The sequence below is a fragment of the Struthio camelus genome, chromosome 7 (assembly GCF_040807025.1).
Source record: "Struthio camelus isolate bStrCam1 chromosome 7, bStrCam1.hap1, whole genome shotgun sequence".
Classification (NCBI taxonomy): domain Eukaryota; kingdom Metazoa; phylum Chordata; class Aves; order Struthioniformes; family Struthionidae; genus Struthio; species Struthio camelus.
The window spans coordinates 30095291-30113771 of record NC_090948.1 but is presented as its reverse complement, the minus strand read 5'-3'; the positions used below and the strand labels follow the sequence as shown (position 1 = coordinate 30113771).

Genomic DNA, 18481 nt, shown 5'->3' with positions numbered 1-18481 from the left:
AACTGACCTCAAAGTTAGGTGTTAATTATTGCATGTGGCCTGCTTGAAATCTCTCTCTTTCCTAACCAACCCCCAGGCTACCCCACATGAGGAAGGCACCGTGGCAGCAACAGCTCCCAGGTCCTGCCTCAAGCCTCAGCTTCGAGTCAGAGCAGCTGGGGCAGGGAGCCAAACCCTCTGCTCTGCCCCCTCGCTGTCGCCACGCAACAGAAGTCTCAAATAAATTCCAGTGAATGGGAAGAAGATCCTAGCACAGAAAAAAGCTTAAGATACAAGTTGTCAATCCTATTACTGGCTTTTAAAGACCGGGGGCACATGATCCAGGCTCAAAGAGCAACTGAAGGGGAGGTGGGCATAGTGGAAAATGTGCTGAAGACACAAGGTTTTAGTGGCTCAGCTGCTACACCTGTAAAATAGGTAAAACCTGTAAAATCTTCGTACAAGAAAATGAGAAACTATCTCATTTCCACAGTGCACAGAGACAGATCCAAACAATACAATCAGCAAACAGGGTAACACTGAGATACCCTCTGAGAAGAACAGAATGAGAAAACAAGAGTATTCAGCATTATTTGAAAACTTAAAAAAAAAAAAAAAGGCACGGGTTGTGACTTGGCCTGAAGTCATTCCACAAGCACGATGGAGTCAGCACATAACCTGGAATCACTTATGCTAATCTGAATTAAGTGCAAGAAAGTTTCACCTAGAGAAACTATTCCTCTCTGTGGAAAGGTAGTACCCACTGTAAGTGAAAAACAGAAGACTTTGTATGGGGAAAACTCTGCCCTGTCCTTCTGACCCATACTTACTTGTGGAGTAAGGAGTAGTGGGGGAATTTAGGAAGTTAGTTTCTGAAGTTCGGAAGGATTTAAGCACTTACATTTCCAAATAGCTTACCCAGGCCTCTACATTGGGCCCTTTTTTAGCGTGTCATTCTTCATTGTCAGATACTTTGCACCATCTAATTGCATCAGAAACTATAATGGCCCTGCCTAGCTTCTCCGGCAATTAACATTTCACAAGCCTCTAGGATTTCCAAGCCTCCCAAACTGAAGCTTATGTTGGTGTCGGCCATGTACGTTCCTCACCCTTTTACCAGGGTAGAAACGGAGGAACAGTTACAATTATTTTCCAGACACTGCATGCAGTGAGCTATCAGCAATGGAACATAACATAAACCAGGAAGCATATTATAATGCGCTCTCTCTGGGAAGTGACAGGTGGGAATATCTGTGAGTTTAATTAAAGTGAATTTTTCTCATCTAGGCCACAGTTTTTTAAGTGAAATTCATGGCAGACCTAAATGAAGTTCATCTGGCCTGTCATTTTTCCATTACTGATGCATGACGTCCTCGCAGCAGGATTGAACTTACCTCCACATCAGTGTTTGATGAACAGTTGGCCGTAAGTGAAAGACATGGTTACTGACTGCCAGGTTGTGTTCCAGCCGGAAGGGCTCTAATACAACACCATCTCTCACGGGAAACGTCAGACGCAGCTCATCATTGTGGTTGGCTGGGATCGAAGAGGGAGAGAAAGCGTGAACTTTCCCTTTAGCATCTGCAGTGCAATAATAATGTGTATATTTATACAGAATAGTAACAAATGACACAGTGATCTGCTACTGGGTTTAACTTAGCAGGTTCATACAAACAAAAAGAAAATTACAAGTAACTACATTATTTAATTTATACAAGTGACAGGGCTCAAGCTGATAGCTACGGCAGACCCCAGTCTTCCATTTTCCCCACTCTTAACAGTAGGACCCTAGCGTTCTGGCCCACAAACATAAACCAGACCTGGCAAGAACTTGTGTTTTTCATTGCTGGATAGGTTCAGCGTCCAGGCTTACTCTGTTATCAGAAGGCTGACAACAAAGCTCTTAATTAGAGACAACTGTGGTGATTGTTAAGTATTTTTCTGCTTGGAACTGGGATCAAGACTGCCCAATTAGTTTCAACTGCTTCATCAGCTGAAACTATCCAATGACCAAAGACACTGGTATTCAATTACTATTTGATCTCATAACTTGAGGTTTTATGGTATCTATCTCACAGCTCATCTGTGAGGGCCAAATGCCTTTAAATGCTATGTTCTTGCACAAATAATATTGCAGGCCACTTTCTTCTACCTCAGCTCTCCCGAACTCCAAACAGTGGTTGCAAAGTGCTAATGCAGCAAAGGTCCTCTCATATAAAATATACAGGTTCTCCCAGTTCTCTGGTAAGTATCTCCTATTGTTCATCAGTCACTTCAAAACCTTAAACATCCTGTGCCAGAGAGATCTTGTTATTCCCGTACTGTTCCCAGCCAAACGTAGCTGTGAGGTTGAGTGGCTTTGAAAGGAACATATATCAATTTTTGGCATACTACTGAATATTCTTAAGAAGTTGGTATGGAACACAATAGAGGCACCGTTATAAATATTCACATCCTTTGCTATTCTGCAGTAATGTTCAATGAATGGCTTTGCCCTTGAGCAAAATATACAACAATGGAAGTTTATGCAATAAACAAGCCTACCAAGCACACATAAAGCAACTCAGAATTAAGTGTTTTATCCTCAGGAAGTATATCAAAGGAATACTTCAGTAGTAAAACCCCTACAAGTTTAACTTCGAAGAACTTTTCTGATACTCTATTCTAGGAGTGAGGAGGGGATAGTAATCTTTCTCTTTCCTGCCCACGCACTGTGGGGAGCCTGTGCTGTGTGGCTGGACCATGCCACCGAGTACTTAACAGTCTGAGCCTCTTCCCGGAGCGGCAATCACACCTCGTTTCCAGACTCTGAAACGCATGTGGCAGAGAATGGAGTAAATGTCTAAGGAGGCATTCTGTTTGCTACTCACTTGGAGGTGGTGGTAAAGCATTGATATTTGGCTTAATGTCAGGTGGGAATGGTGGTTTGACATCCTGGTTAGGTGATAGGTATGGAGGAATATTGCTCCCTGGAGTCATAGGTGGCGTGGGGTTTCCTGGAACAGGTGAATGAGGGTAATTTGCCACAGGTACAGGCCTTGATGGCTAGAAAATAAATAACATCACATTGTTATTACGGTCTGAAAATAAAGTATTAACTCTTGTGAACTGTACCGCTATGAAACGCTGAAGACTACAAGTTAGGTAGGGGTACCCCTGCCTCCGGAAGGATGAGAAACCACAGAACGTCCCCGTGAGGCCTTCAGGGAAGAAGCAGACTAGAAGAGCAAAGCAGGAACTGAAACCAGCAGACCAGCCAGTTTAATTCAAGAAATGACCAGACACAGGCAAGGCTGCTTATTGTGGTCCACTGAACACTCTCCTTCCAAAACCAACCCTTCAGTCTCTCCACACCTCTCCGACCCACGCAGCCCTGTGCATCTCTTCGTCTTCCTCTCAAATTAGCCCCCAAAAAAGCCTACGTGAAAAACAAAACCCAAAGACACAACATAATTAGAACGTCTGTGGCCCTTTTACTTCCACCTCTCCTTTTCTCTGCCTCTGTGCAACTCATCTGCTCAGAGTGAAAGCTGTGTGGGTCAGGGGATATCTTTTATTCGAAGAGCAATTTCACTTTTTTCTCAGTTTGCTGCTGAATAAGTCAAATCAAAATAAAAAAGACTGTTAATTATAATAGCAGCCATAATATTAAAACACCATTGCTTTTGTTTCTTGTAATTAAGGGCAAGGTTGCAGGTAACAGAATAAACTGATAAGATGATGTCAGTGAAGCTGACATTAAACAAAACGGCAACTGCGTCGTATTCTCTTGCAATAGCTGGTCTACCATCAGCCCACATGCACCAGAATGTCAGAAGATCAAAATCTTTACAGGCAGCCCAAAGTATCCGGGCTTCAGGTCTGATTCTGCATCTAAAAGCTGTACTGCTTTGCCTACAGTACTGTGAAGTAAACAAGAAGAGAGCTACATTCTGAAATCTTAAGCGTTTATACTCCCTGCCATCTTTGCTTTTTTCTTTAACACGTACAATTCCCATCTCTGCAATCATTACGGCCCAAAGGTTCAGGCCCTGTCCATGGCAACCTGGAATTTTGCCCCTAGCCAGGAGAATTTCAAGACCTTGACAAGGTCTCCTGTTTTCTCATCGTTTCCAGAACAGTCTATATTTGAATGTGAAATCTGGGATACTGTTAAAAGATCACAGATTCCCTGTTAGAACTATTCTGTAAACAAAAATCTTAAAATCCAACTAAAATAAACACAAGTAAAACGTATTAAAAATCCGTCAGCGTAAAACTTCAGAAAGATCTTCTGCTACCATTTTAGCTTAAGCGGCTGCCCTGGAATTACTGTGGCTGAGGATCTGTCTCCTTGTCACGGTTTGTGTGACAGGGCACTGCAAAAGCTGCCCCAATGCAACAAGGGCTCCCTTGGGTACGTCAGTGGGCAGCCTGGCTGCAAACAGAACAGATGCTGTAGAGTAAAAGGGCCTTTTTTCCTCTTTTTTCTTTTTTTCTCCCCCCTCTGGGTGAATCATACCAAAAACAATTCCATTTCAAGACCAATATGCGCTTTAGACTCTTTCCCCCTAGATTCAAAATCAAATGTAATCCAGAGACTTTAACAGCTATATCTTAAGAGCAGGTCACACCCATTGATGATCCTCCCAGTTTGCATACTCACTGGAGTATCTGTGTGCAAAAGATGCCCTCACTCCAAACAAAGATGTCAAACCTCAGCAGGCCCTCAGTACAGACTCAATTTGGATAATCAGAAGTGTTCAGGATATATCCATGAAACAGGTTTTATGCAATATTTTAACAATTATGATTCTTGCCCAAAACAAGCAGCACAGAGGGGGAAAAAAAAAAAAGGAAAAAAGGAAAGGCAGGAAAGGAAGGAAAGGCAGGAGAAAAAGTCAAGCAAATATCATTTTAAAGATGAATTCTACATCTGGAAGAGCCTTTAATTGTGGGCTGGCTTAATCTAACAGTGGCCACTGTAGGTCAGAAATTGGGTTGTCGCAACATGGAACTTGTCCATTACAAATTTCCAAGCTGTTTTACGTAGGGTGCCATGAGTAGATCAAAAATCCCCTTATGTACTTATTTATTCAGATACTCTGAGCACTTGTAACATTAATTACATTTATAAACACGCTATATTTAAAGTGAAACAAACATCCTCCTGTAAAAGCCTCAAATGAGCCGCAGCAACACTCAGGTCTCTTTATGAACTATTCTGGAGTTACAGTGTGAGGTGGCTGATTGACTTGACACTGTGATATCCAAGACATTACTATAAGCACCGTTCTTTTTTCTCTCTTTCCTTTAATTACATAAAAGCAGTATCTATGAAGTCATTCATCTGACTTCATTCATTAACTTCTACCAGAACGCAATCAGATAATCTATAAATTCTTACCTTGTAATACTGCCCCATGTTGACTGTTGGTGGTGGGTACTGCCCCGTGTTTTGCTGGCTTGGCATCCTCTGTCCAGGATAGCTGGGAGATGTAAGGGGTCTTGGAGGGTTGGGAGTAGGATACTGACCAGGCTGGTTTGGAAACTGGCTATTTGGTCCATACTGCTGGTTTCCATAATTTGGCTATTTCATGACAGAGATGAAAGAAAACAAAAATCTGTTTCATGCAAGCAATTATCTTGAATTGATTATTAGTATATTTTCAACAGTAGCATCAAAACAAACAAAAACCTGCAGGTGAATCTTGTCTTAACGCCACTCAGGCCTAAAACCAGGCCCTGGTGGTTGGAGGTGAAAACTCAAAAGCGTCAAAGTCCCAGAAGCCAAAGTGAGATAAGATTAACCATGTACCTTTTTCCCTGCACCATAGTGCACGTGCGCGTACACACACGCACACACGCACACGCAGTGTGACAGAGCCATCAAGCACCTGCCATCTTCTGTCTACGGCACCTCTACGGTTCAAAGGCGGCTGCGGCAGAGGTCAGCACAACTGTTACCATATGTCACGTTCACAGTATTTCTGTTTTTTCCCAAGTGCTCTCAGCCCCATCTTTGGGGCTTTTTTTCCAGGTAGAAAATGAAGGGACAGAAAGACAAAATAACCAAACAAAAGTCCTGGAAAGGGCAGAAAACGGAACCTGTGCTGCTCAACACGGCCGCTACCTGGCCCTGTGCTGGGGTGGTTAGCAGCACCCTAACGACTACATACAAGTTAGTGCTAGGCATAAACGCCTTGCTAGCGCTAGCTGGTACTGTGCTGCACTTCTGGAATCAAAGTCGTGAAAATCATAACTTTAAAGGTAATTAAAGAGCATTTTGAAAATGAACTGATTAATAAGATCTCTCCACAGACAAAGTTTTCAAACATCAATAAGCAAATAGCATCTACTGAATTTGCACATTGCCAGTCAAACAAGCACGTAACGTTTAGGGCGCTGTTCAGTATTAACTTCTTGTGAACATGATTATATTTACTTGCAATGACAGACCTGCTTCTGAAGCAGCAAAGAGGGATTTACAGTCCTCCCTAAAACAAGAGATCTGAAGATAAAAGTAAATATCTGAAAGAGTCACATTCTGTGTTTTCATAACTGAAGTGCAGAGTAGGTGTGACATTATATATTTACAGAGTAGAAAAGCCTTCCCAGAGAAGCAATGCCTGCAGGAGCATATAATTTTTTGATATCTAATTTTTTATTGCTTGTTGAAAAATTCATTTGCGGATCAGGAAAAACTGAATCTGAAATACTTAAACGTGGCTCAATAATAAATGTTCACTACATCTTATGCACACCATGCTACTCTTCACCGTGGAATTTCTATGAACTCTTACTGCCATTCTTACAGTCCAGGCAATACAATAATATTCAAAGCTCTACAACAGGTGTTATAGCTGTTGTTGTAGTCTTAGTTCAATACGTAATTCCACCAGGAAGTTATCTCTGAAGCTATTAACTGTTGGCTAGATTTGTAAAGACACTTAGGTACGCATAGATGCCAAGAGGCAACTGGTGGGATTCTCAAAAGCATCTACTGCCTGATTCACACTAACTGTAACAGTAACAGAGTGCCTTGGTGGGGGCTTTTTTAGAATTTTTTTTAGAATCCAAAAACTCATCTGTGTACATCTTTACTTGTCTAAATGTCTTTAAAATTCTGACCTGAAGTGCCTTGCCCAAAGTCATAATACAAGTCAATGGCATTATAATTTTCTCCAGGAAGCCACTCAGCTCTCATATAACAGCATGGGAACTTAAACAGAAGTACCACACTCCAAATAAACTTATGTTAGATAAGCACAAACACAGAGGGATTTTAACTCAGTATGATTTATATTCATTCCAGCACCTATGAAAATTAAGCCTCAAGAAGTTTGGAAAGCAATTGATCTTTAAAATAAATGTTATTACAATTGGTGTTTACACAACATATGCCCTGCATTTCCTTAGAACAACAAAATCACCCAAGAAAATGCAGATCACATATGTAATGTGCTCAAATGAAGAATTTCACCGCTGCAATCTCTTTTTTAAGTTGTTAAGTTAAATAAACACACTCATGTGAAAGAAGTCTGCTTCAGGTCTATGAATTTACCATCTATCATGAGAATCATAAAGTGACATTTTGAGGGCTCAGCTAGTTTTGGGCCTCTCCTGGTTTTAATGACTGTCATCTTAACTAACATACCAAGGACGAAACTGAGCACTTTCAATACTAAGGAGCGAGAGCTTGGAGTCATTCGTATTTGAACAGCAGTATGTCTATCAAGGTTGGAGCAAACATATACCTGTTACACAGGGATGTACGCTGCATATTATCCAGCATGTTGCCACTTTCTGCCGAAATAATACTGTATGCAAACTAAAAGAAATTAGGGAGTTTCCTACCTCTCCTGGGTATGGTCTCTTTATGCCCTGTATGGGCAAGGACTGGGGCCGTGGGCCCGGGTAGGCTTGCTGAGGCATCCGCTGCCCATGGGTGCTGAAGGGACTCATTCCAGGAGGCCTAGGCTGGTTCATGCCCATAGGCGGCCCACTCATACTGGAAGGCGTCATCCCTGCTCCCATGCTTGCTGGGTTCATGTTGCCTGGCATAGAAGCAGGGCCACGAGGACCAGGCTGGTTCATAAACTGGTTGTTGTAAGCCTGAGTTGGACCCATCTGGAAAGAGGAACAAACCTTCAACAGAAGAAGAAGAAGAAAAAAAAAAGAATAAAATGCGACATGCATTTAAAACGGGAGGAGGGAACTGAACATGCTTTTGGGGGAGGGAAGAAGGGATGGAGCTATGTCGCATTTTCCTTAAATATTCTTCAACCTTTGATGGGTGGTGATGTTATTTATAATAGAAGTTCAGTTGGAATTGTACAAGGCATAAGAGAGAGAGACAGAGACGTTAGTCTATATGGTGAGCAACTAAATCCTTTAAAGAGGCTAGTCTACTACTGTAAGGCAATGGGGTTAGGAAGTTGGCTTGGTAAATACAGCATGACACTACAATTTCCAAGAGATTATACTTCTTCCTGTCGTTGAGCATATGGACCCACACACTTCAAAACTCACTGAGGGGTTAAGAAAAAAAATAAAATAGAAAAAAGGAAAAGCAATGGGAGGAAAAAACCTGAACTGATCAAACCCTCATTTATTTAAACAAAAAAGGATTACAGGAAGTCGTCATGCTAGACGGCTATGGATCACCAAAAACGCCTTTCTCATAGAGTTGTTCTCATAGACAACACTATTAAAAAGGGAATAGCTTTTATTGTTGTTCCCTTGTTTAATTGGAGAAAACAAACCACTAACTGTAGTTGGCAAAATTAAACAATTCATTACCCAAACAGTACAGAACCTATTCCAAGAATCTGGAACACCTCACAGGGTACCCACATACAGAAATTCATGGGGCTGTACTAATACAGCGTGCTACATATGGCTTTAACTTTGGCTAATCTCTAACTGTTTTAAGTGGCAGTCTCCAAACTACAAAATACAGGTAGGTAACACGCATCAGGGCACCACGGTGATTGACTCATACCCACGTACACACATTCCAGCAGCCTCTCATAAGCATGTATAAGCATACCCATGCACAAAAAATACTTCCCTAAGAAGCAGGGGAGTAAGGAGAACCCACAGCCTGCAATTGTCCAAATCAGGCAGGTATGAAGGCATAAGAGTTACTCTCTTACCGGTCCATACTGGTTCATGTCCTTGTTCTGTGTTTCCTGAAGGGCTGCCACGGTGGCGGTAGCTGTAGCTGTTGCTGTAGCAGCCGCAGCCGCAACTGCAGCAGCAGCGGCCGCAGCAGCTGGCTGGGTGAAATCTGCTGGCGGCCTCGTATGCGGGGGGATCCCCATTCCTGCAGGGGTATTTGGGCCTCCAGGGTAACTAATGGGCAAGAAAAGAAAGAAAGAAAAACAAAAAAAGAAAGAAAATTTAAACGTGACTAGTGTTCTGGGTTTATATCTGAACTTCCATCTGACCTCATCTGCAACTGTCCCAGGTGTGTAAACGGGACAGAAGTGCTGCTCCAGTGCAACTGTCACAGGGATGCCACCAGGGTCGCAAGATACCACCTCAAGGTATTTTGGGGGTTTTGAACCGCTTTGCAGTTCTGCAGCTTAGTGAGAGGCTGAACTGCAAACCTGAGAGTTAATGCACGCTCCATTTCCCAACAGTTTAGGCACAGACTTCATAGCAGCATGAGCAGATAGCTTTCTCTGCAACCGCATATTCATCTCAGTGGTGAAATACACCAAATTTTGCCAAACTTGTGAAAGAATTCCTCTCTGAACCTCAGCGGAAAGGCCAGGAGAGACCAGCTGCAATTAGCTCTTCTGGATTAGTCACTAAGTACTTTGGCAAGTCCTACCCAGGCCTTCTATTGATCTTAGAACAGAAGAAACTCAACAGTGCCTTTCACACTCCAAGACCTCAACTGTCTTTATAAAGATAGTCAATATTGCTATGCCCATTTTAGAGATGTTAATACCTAGCTACAGAAACTTCACGATTTGTTCAAGGTCACTTAGCAAATCAGTGGCACAGATGAACAGAGAGATAAGTCTCCTGACTTCTGGGCTCATATTCCTCACAACAGACTAACTTCGAGGCTTCACAGAGGGACCACAAGTAGTGGTTTCAGTTAAGCTGGACTTAACCACCCTTATTTACAAGGGATAGACACAGAAAGTTAAAATGTAACAAAACCCAAGCCATTAATTTTGGCATATTTCACAAATACAGCACTCATTTCCCCCAAAATAAAAAACCTTAAGATCATCTCTCTTAATAGAAATCTTCATCCCTACACTCTCTTCAAATTTCTGCTGTGGAGCACATCTTTTGCCAGAAATATCCCATGCATAGCAACCCACCGGTGCCTAATGTTCAAGCTTATTTCTCCATGCAGGCGAGGAAATTATACCGTCAATACCTCTCACATCCTGGCCTTATTAAATGTTAATTATTCCTAAGCCTGTGGTCTGTTTAACAATCTCTGGTAATTAAAACTTTATTTTGGGGGTTTATTAGAGCTAATTGATTGACCTAAGCAATTTCCATTTACTGTGATGAATTTCATTCTAGTTTGGGTAGCTGATTTCTGAAGCTGTAGAAGCAGTATGCACTTCAGTTAGCCAGCATAAAATAGCTACTGAGACTTTAAATAATCAAAATAGGCCCATGACACTTTTGTCAGGTCACTACAACAATAGGTTTCATCAACTCCGTATATCCATTTTCCACCTCACACAAGTAAAACTTACCTCCCACCAAAACCTCCGCTTCCAGGATAATTGGGTCGCCCATACATGCCCTGCTGTATATATGGTTGAGTGGAGCCTGCCTTGGCTGAAAATTGTTGCTGCTGTCCAGCAAACTGAGGGGAATTGATTCCAGGGTTGCTGGTAGTCATCCCAGAAGCCATGGGATTTCCTGCTGGGTTCATAGGGTTGTTGGCATTTGCCATTGGATTTCCCAGCACCTGCGAGTAGAAATATTAGAATAAGGAACTGTACCTTGAATTACTTCAAGCAAACTGCTTTAAGTTAAGCTGATTTGCTAGAATCAATGCACTACAACGTAACCATCCCATATTCTGAACTCCAGAAGCGTACACCCTGTTGAAGTCCAAGCGCAATGGTTTCTGATGATCTCTTCTTTTGCCATTTTCAAACTTACAAGAGTCTGATCTCTAATTCTTCTTCACAGGAGCTAGTCTGGACTCCATCACACACACACACTTTAAAAGTTACAATAAAGAATTGTTAGAACATGCTCTATAGGTGACAAATACATCTAATTAAGATAAAGTACTTTTTTTTTGGATGTAGCACTTCAAAACGTCTTGCAGATATTCAGTCCCACAGGCATCCTGTAGAGGATATTACAGATGCAAAAACTGTGCAAGAACGTATTTCAACAACGTAACCCATTCTTGAATCTAAGCCTCTCTAAAGCGCACTGAAGTCTGTCTGTTAGTTTTAGTACTTCTTAGGGAACAAACCACTGTTCTGTTTTTAAAAGCACTGGGTTTGCTTGTTGGAAGCACTTTTCAATTGAACCAAAAATGCTGTGGTTCCTATTGAGAAATAAGCATGATGGTTCACGGGATTACATGCATGGAAATCTCTCACCGATTTGGGAAGAAATTTAGCGGCCACAATTTTTGCAAAAGGCCAAGCGACACCTCCGTGTTGAGCTCGTCTGCTTTTGGAACTTGTGAGCTGGAATCCGTGAGTCCAGCTCTTCATTCCTTTCCCTCAAGGAGCAGGAAGACTTGCAGGAAACTATGCCATTTGCCTGAATATACTCAGAACAGCTATAACCAAACTTCATGTTTTAGAGCTTCACTCTTTCCTTGCAGTGACTCAGAAGAAAGCATGTTCTTCTTTTCACCATAGCACTTTTTTCTCTTATTGCACTTTCCTCTGAAATATCATGAAGAGTTTAAATAACACAGCAGTGTCTCAAGATAGTATAAAACATTCTGAGTCAAATATATATTTTTTATTTAAGTGTGAAAGGCATCCACACTCCGTTTTCCGCCCAATGCTACTCCAGTCCTACACGTTAATATTTACTCAGTTGCTTCTCTCCCAGATGGGGTACCTTTTCTTCTAAGATGTCAAAAAGAAATCAACAATAATAGATGACATTATAGATCAGGTAACTGTTACCTATCTTTACTTTTTGAAGACAAGTTTTTGCTATAACCAGTGCTTACGTAACTGTTGCGCGGGCACCTATGTGACTTGGCCCCAACATAATGTCTTTTATTTTTTAAATGGCTCAATCCACAATAAAATTATTATTTTGTCCTAACTAAAACTTGTTTTTTTCCTAACGAAAAAGGGAGAAAGAACAGAAAAATCTCATATGGAATCAAATGATGCTTGATTTGAAAAAAGGTGGAAAAGTCAGGTTATATCTATGTACCACTTGCACGCGTAATACATGGTGATGTGTTTAGAGCACTTCATCCATGGTATAAGAAAAGGATACACTGTCTGAGAGTATGATTTGTGCCACATCCCTCGGAGGGCACACTATCACAGATAGTTGGCATAAGTCTCTTTCATTAAAGCTCCTTCTCTTTATATAGCATAATTCAATATACATTGGACAAGAAAAAAGAGAGGTAAGGACCGAGAGAACAGAATGAAAATCCAACTAATATACTCTCATGCAGAAGCCAGGAGATCATGCTTTTGCTCCAACGCACACTGAAAACTTTTTGGCTAAGTAAGGCAGCACTAACAGGAGGGCCTGAGGATAGCACAACCCTACAACCAGTAGTTAGAGCCTTAGCACTGAGGTAGAGTCGGCAGAGGATTTGAAGGCCCGCTACCAGTATGACATAACCCTGGGTAAGACTGACAACAACTGCGATTTTGTGAATCTAGTTAGAAAATTTATTTTTATTGAAACAACTCTTCAAATTCAATCTGAAATTCCCAAGAGGTTTGGGATTACCCCCAAATCATGCTTTTAGTCTTAAAACCATACACTGCAAAAAACGTGCTAAACCCTAGTCTGATGTTTCCATACAGCTAAGTGAGTTATTGACTCAAGCTCTTGCATGCTTCCTTTCTGAGACCACCAAAGCGAACACAGTTGGAAAAAAATGCAGCATATGTGACAAAGCAGAATACAGCCATAGTTCCTCAGCCTACAGGTATCTTCCAAAACACTTCTCATTTTGCATATATTACTCAAAATGCATATTTGGGGAGGGAGCACAAACTGAAGCTTACCTGGCTTTGAGATGTATTAGTCACACCCCATACTGTGGTGACCACTGATAAAGAACCTGGTGGCTGGTTGGTATTTTGCTGCCAAGGAACAGAATCATAAGGGAAAGACCCATCACTGTAAAAACAAAGGTATGAGAGAGTGAGTTTTCCAAAGTTTAAACAGTAGAAAGTTGCTGGTGGGCAAAAGCGGATAAATACTTGGCATTACTTTAACTCTCTACTCCTTTTTTCAGGATTAGCCTAGTACTCTTAAAGGCAGGCTGTTTCTTTTTTTTGTTAACAGCAATGTGACCATATCAAAGCAACAGAGAATTAACGAGTTCCTTGACTTAAGGATGGAGAAGATATATTCAAAGATAGGGATTTTACCAAAGAGGTCTGCTACCAATCAAAGTAAAAATAAACTGATACGTAGAGTTTCAAAAAAGGACACTACACCAGTTGCTCAGAAGGACTTGCTTTTTTTGCAATCCGTTTCAAGCTCTTCAACAATCACTGCTCCAGCTGTCTCATATCAATTCAATTAGATTTGGAGACTAGACTGCAGCTCAACTGTCTGCACTGGGTGCCCAAATGGCCAGAAGAGCCTTTAAAGGAATAGCAGTTCAAAATCATTTTGAAAAGTAAATTGAAATTCAGATGGCGTTCTACCACACGATGGATAAGCTGCATGCCAAAAACGGTATTAGCTAATCAGCATTCTAGAAAATCAACTGCAGATATACAACACATCTTTCAGATAAATACGTGGATGAAAGGACTGGGTTTTTCCATAAGCTTTACCACAGATACAAGCAAATATGTCTCAGAGTTCTTTTCATACGAAAGCTTTGGTGATCACAAAACGAACACAGGCTATATATTTCAAATTAAAACAATACATATATCTTGTAGAATTAATGATATATATTAAATCCGCTGAAAGCAACTGTTAATCCCCTAAATGTAAAATATATCCCACTGAAATTTGCTGGTTCTAATATTATTAATTTGTAAAATTGATTGCTATTTGCACATATGTACACACACACACACGACTTTTCCTCATCTATATACATACATCAGTGAAAATATACGCACACTGCACTTTAATTTTCAAAAAACGCTGAGCAGTACTTTACGTCAAGAATGCCATTTTTGGTTGAATTACCAGCTATCACTGACATTCTGGAAGGGGCTTCCTTCCCCCAAAAATCCATCCAGGCTCTATGAGTACCGTATCCGGGTGCTTTAAAATCTACACTATGAAGTGCTATGTAATTAACTCATATGACACACGGAGAGACAACCAACTTGCCAACGTCTTTAAAAGAGCGCTGCGGCAGACCAGGGAGCCGACTCTCCCATGTCCCAGGTCAACACTCCTCCTTCCTTTTATGCTGTGCACCAAAATCAAGGACTACACGTGTTTATTCTTTAGCCAGTTTACAAAACCTAGTGTAGATCATTTAAGAACAGGAATAGCATTGCACAAAGAACTGTGCGTACATGTGCTAAAAATCTGCCTGTGTCCCAAGTGACTGATAATCTAATAATGGCAATAGCAATGTGTAAGTTAAAATAATGAATGCATTTTACAGACAACTAGCAAATTTCAGACAAAGTCCTTAATGCTGTGTCAGCACAACAGCACCGTATTAGAGCCTAACTATGAATTTAAACCGACCAATTTCAAAATACCCAAACTGAATTAAATAATAATGAAATCATTAAAAAATTAAAATGAATTATATTAGGGAAAAGAATAATTTCCCTTAACAAATAATTAGGGAAAATTAATGGAAAACAGTAATTCTACATAAGATACTTGACATGCAATGTTTACCTTGGCAGCATCTAAATAAAACTAAGGGTGAATAAGGGTATATTTTACACCTTACAATCAGTAAGTCCTCTTAGTCCATTTTTCTTTAAAATCTTTTCTCTTAGAAGGCTAACAATCTTCCCAATCTCACGTAAAGTCTCAGACAATGGCTTCAGTGCCTAATATTTGCAAGTGATGCAATGCTTAAGCAAGTCCCCTCCAACACTGTGGAGACAACTGACGACTAACCTAGAACTTGCGACTACCGTGAAGCCTTCCTCTTTTCTTCCTGCTCTGAATGATGCCTCCTACTTTGCTTCCTTCTCTGACGCTATTGGATGATGCCTGCTCTGTGGGGACTTTTAAAGGTATTTATGGTATGTGTGAGCATTTATATACTTGGATGACTACAAGGAAGCTCTTGCTATGACATAAGTAGTTAAAGGACTCACTGCAGCCATCGCTTTATATTCCCACTGATTTCCTATGGACAGGTAATAGCACCTGTAAGGCAAAGCAAATATTTCACAAGCGTTCCAGTAAATAATATGGGTAATGACAGGCAGGGATCAACCACTATGTCACTGAAAATCCTTCTAACGCACACACCCCATATGGTACGTATGCATACCCAGACTTTGAGCTAGTGATGCCTTAGCCTACTATTAACAAGTTGTATCTGTTTCTTCTCTTTCTTTGCTCCAAAGCAGGCTCTCCTACCTGCTTCTCTCCTTTAGACTACACAGAAGAGAATTCATATATTATTCATCCATACGTTCCAACCACAAAGTCAGAGCATTGTTCACTGGAAAGCTGCACTGGGCTCTCAAAGACTATACGATCACTTCATCTAATTATAATGAAGAGTAAATCACTCCATTTTTACTCTGCTACAGAGCTGTTAAAATGGAAGACCTCTCAAGAAATCATATTGCTGACATATGACAGAAGTCCCCTGCACAGGAAACCCAGCATAACACACGAAAGCCAGAAGAGACAACCAAGCATTCAATCACGACTGTTACATTATCCAACACAGCATTTAGCTTTAAACCAAAGATAACATTAGTGTCAGAAATTAGGGCAACACTGAGATAGTGACAGGTGTGTCTTGTGGAACATCAGCTACGCAGCGTAATATACCCTGCTGAGCTAGCTCTCCTTCCACACAAGTTTCACAGCAGTTGCCGCAACGAGAAACACGTGGAATTCAGGCGGTTTGCGCTCACTGACGCGGTGCTCTGGCCCCTCACCTATTGCGCACAGGCTGGACGGTGACTTCCGCCACACCAACGGCAGGAGAAGCCGCCATTCGGAACGCTTCTCTGGTTTTAAGCGATAGGATATGCTGAAACACATGCCACTTAACTAAAGGTAATGCTTGCCCCTCCTCGTCTTCACTCTTTCAATTTACATTTCTGTCCTTGGACAACCGGAAGGAAGACTTTCAGCATCAAAGGAAAATCCATGCAAGTACTATCTTGAAACAGGACCAATCCAATTCTTTTTTGCAAAAGAATTGTTTTTGCCTCTGTTATTACACAGTTGTGCGTTATTCTGAAATCCCTTTCTTTAAACTCAAATATGGCAGCCAACAGAGAAAGGACCCTCCAACTCTCCAGCCAAAGAGAAATGCTGCCCACAATACTGTTCCTGTTGAACACTACAAGGGTAATTAAGTCTCTGATTATACCCTGGAGGGCAGTGAGTCAGTTTGGGCTCAGCTGGAGTCCACTAAAAGAGTATTGACTATATTTATAATAGTGTTAATGAACCTATACATACTACTGGTCACCATTAAAGGCCAAACAACAGAGGAAGCCATAGAGCAAAGAGGCAGAAATGACGGGAAATTACTTCTCAAACTATGATGCAGTGAAACTGCAATCAAGGAATAAGAAGGAGGATTTCTTAGCTGCTGGCAAATGTACTAAAACCACTGGTCATGCAACACTAATGTCAGAGAAGTCAGTCAGTATTTAGGTCTAAACTGCCTCTCTAAATCCCACTACTAGAAAAACGGAGCCAAGCAGATGTCTAGCCTCTTTGGGACAGTCACAGATTTCATAGCAGACACATTGTTAGCTAATTCTATTAAAAGTTGCTCAATAAAAAGCGTGTTCCATATAGTACATTAAAACTAGAGAATTGCTGTAATTCATACATGATTTGCAGCATTATTCGAAAATGCCTTGTTTTAAACATGTTTACATAACTGAAACTACAGTTGTCATTGATGCTATTGTATGTGCATCCGATACTGCGTTCATGTATCTTCAGTGACTGAGGAAGGAGCGATTGGGATCATTTCATGCGGTATGCACCCTTACTGCACTGATAATTTATATATTGTAGAGGAGAGTAAAAATCTGAAGTAACACCTTGCCTGATAATTTTCCACATTGCCTGTTGAGACGGCCAGATGATCAAAACATTACACTTATAAAGCATCTATCTCTGGTTTAAACACAGAAAATCTATCGACTGCTACAGAAAAGCATCGGATGTTGGCTTTCTCAGCAAGCCTGCTCATTCCAAACACTGGCATCGAGCTGCACACAGCTGCGCCCTCGCTGACTGCTTTCTGCCGTTTACCCTCAAGCCAAATTTACAAGTTTTGGAGGGAGGGATCTTAAATGTTTCTCAAGTGCAGTCATTTCACTCCACCATGATGTGATGGCTTAAAATGGTAGCTGGCACACATACAGAGTCCTGTAAATCTACTGAGCACACCAGCACTTCTTCAAGGAACACCCGCAGGAGCAGGTAAAGACCAGGGTGACGCTGACTGTCATATCTCCCGCAACTGTGGACAGCTGGGGAGGGGCACGCACTGGCGACAGGCAGCGACCCCTCCGAGCTCGAACCAGGCCAACGCGCCTCTACAGCCACATGTAGTCCAAAACCACAACGGCCCAAGTAGAGACCACAGCTGGGACTGCCGACTTGTTGCTTATCGTCGGGCACATCGCAGCGCATCTCTGCTTCTGTGCCGCTCAGCCCCTCCGAGCCCTGCGTTTGCCGTGCCCAGCACCCTGCGGCTGTATTCTTGGCTGGAGCCTCTAGGTGACACTACTTTAATGCAAACTACACAACAACAAATTACCAAACAAGACTCCTTGCTCCTCCTGTCCCTCCCTTCTTTTCCCCCTATTCACCCTCAGCAAACAAACAAACCAACCAACCAACACAAACCCACCACAAACACACAAAGACCATCATCACAACATGAAATATAGCCCTTTTAACTCCAGCATCAGGGCATGCATTTCACACCCTATACCCTCTCGCAGAGTCGCGCAGTTTTCCTTGCTTTCATTCAGACTTACTTTCTGTTTTACTTGGGTCCCTTCAGTGAATACCACTCACGTCCCTTTCATTAATAGTATGGGCTGAGTCAGCAGTCCTTCTTGATTAGGGCACCACGATGAACTTATTTTAAGCAGGTGCTTATTTAAGAAAAGATGGTTTTGCGTGGTGCAGCACATACCTT

General features: G+C 41.6%; 1 protein-coding gene across 31 annotated transcripts in view; it reads right to left on the bottom strand.

Annotated features, from left to right (window-relative positions):
• The window catches only part of ZMIZ1 (zinc finger MIZ-type containing 1), a 358594-nt gene that overhangs the window by 25101 nt on the left and 315012 nt on the right, over positions 1 to 18481 (bottom strand). For 15 of the 31 annotated variants that reach the window (XM_068950527.1, XM_068950541.1, XM_068950532.1 and 12 more), the window contains 7 exons: positions 13185 to 13299; positions 10695 to 10912; positions 9117 to 9315; positions 7816 to 8106; positions 5366 to 5548; positions 2850 to 3024; positions 1374 to 1560 (listed from right to left, as the gene is read on the bottom strand). In XM_068950527.1, the coding sequence (XP_068806628.1) occupies positions 1374 to 1560; positions 2850 to 3024; positions 5366 to 5548; positions 7816 to 8106; positions 9117 to 9315; positions 10695 to 10912; positions 13185 to 13299 (1368 nt within the window). The remainder of the gene's footprint in view (positions 1 to 1373; positions 1561 to 2849; positions 3025 to 5365; positions 5549 to 7815; positions 8107 to 9116; positions 9316 to 10694; positions 10913 to 13184; positions 13300 to 18481) is intronic. The other 16 variants (XM_068950537.1, XM_068950536.1, XM_068950535.1 and 13 more) reach the window with 3 other exon arrangements.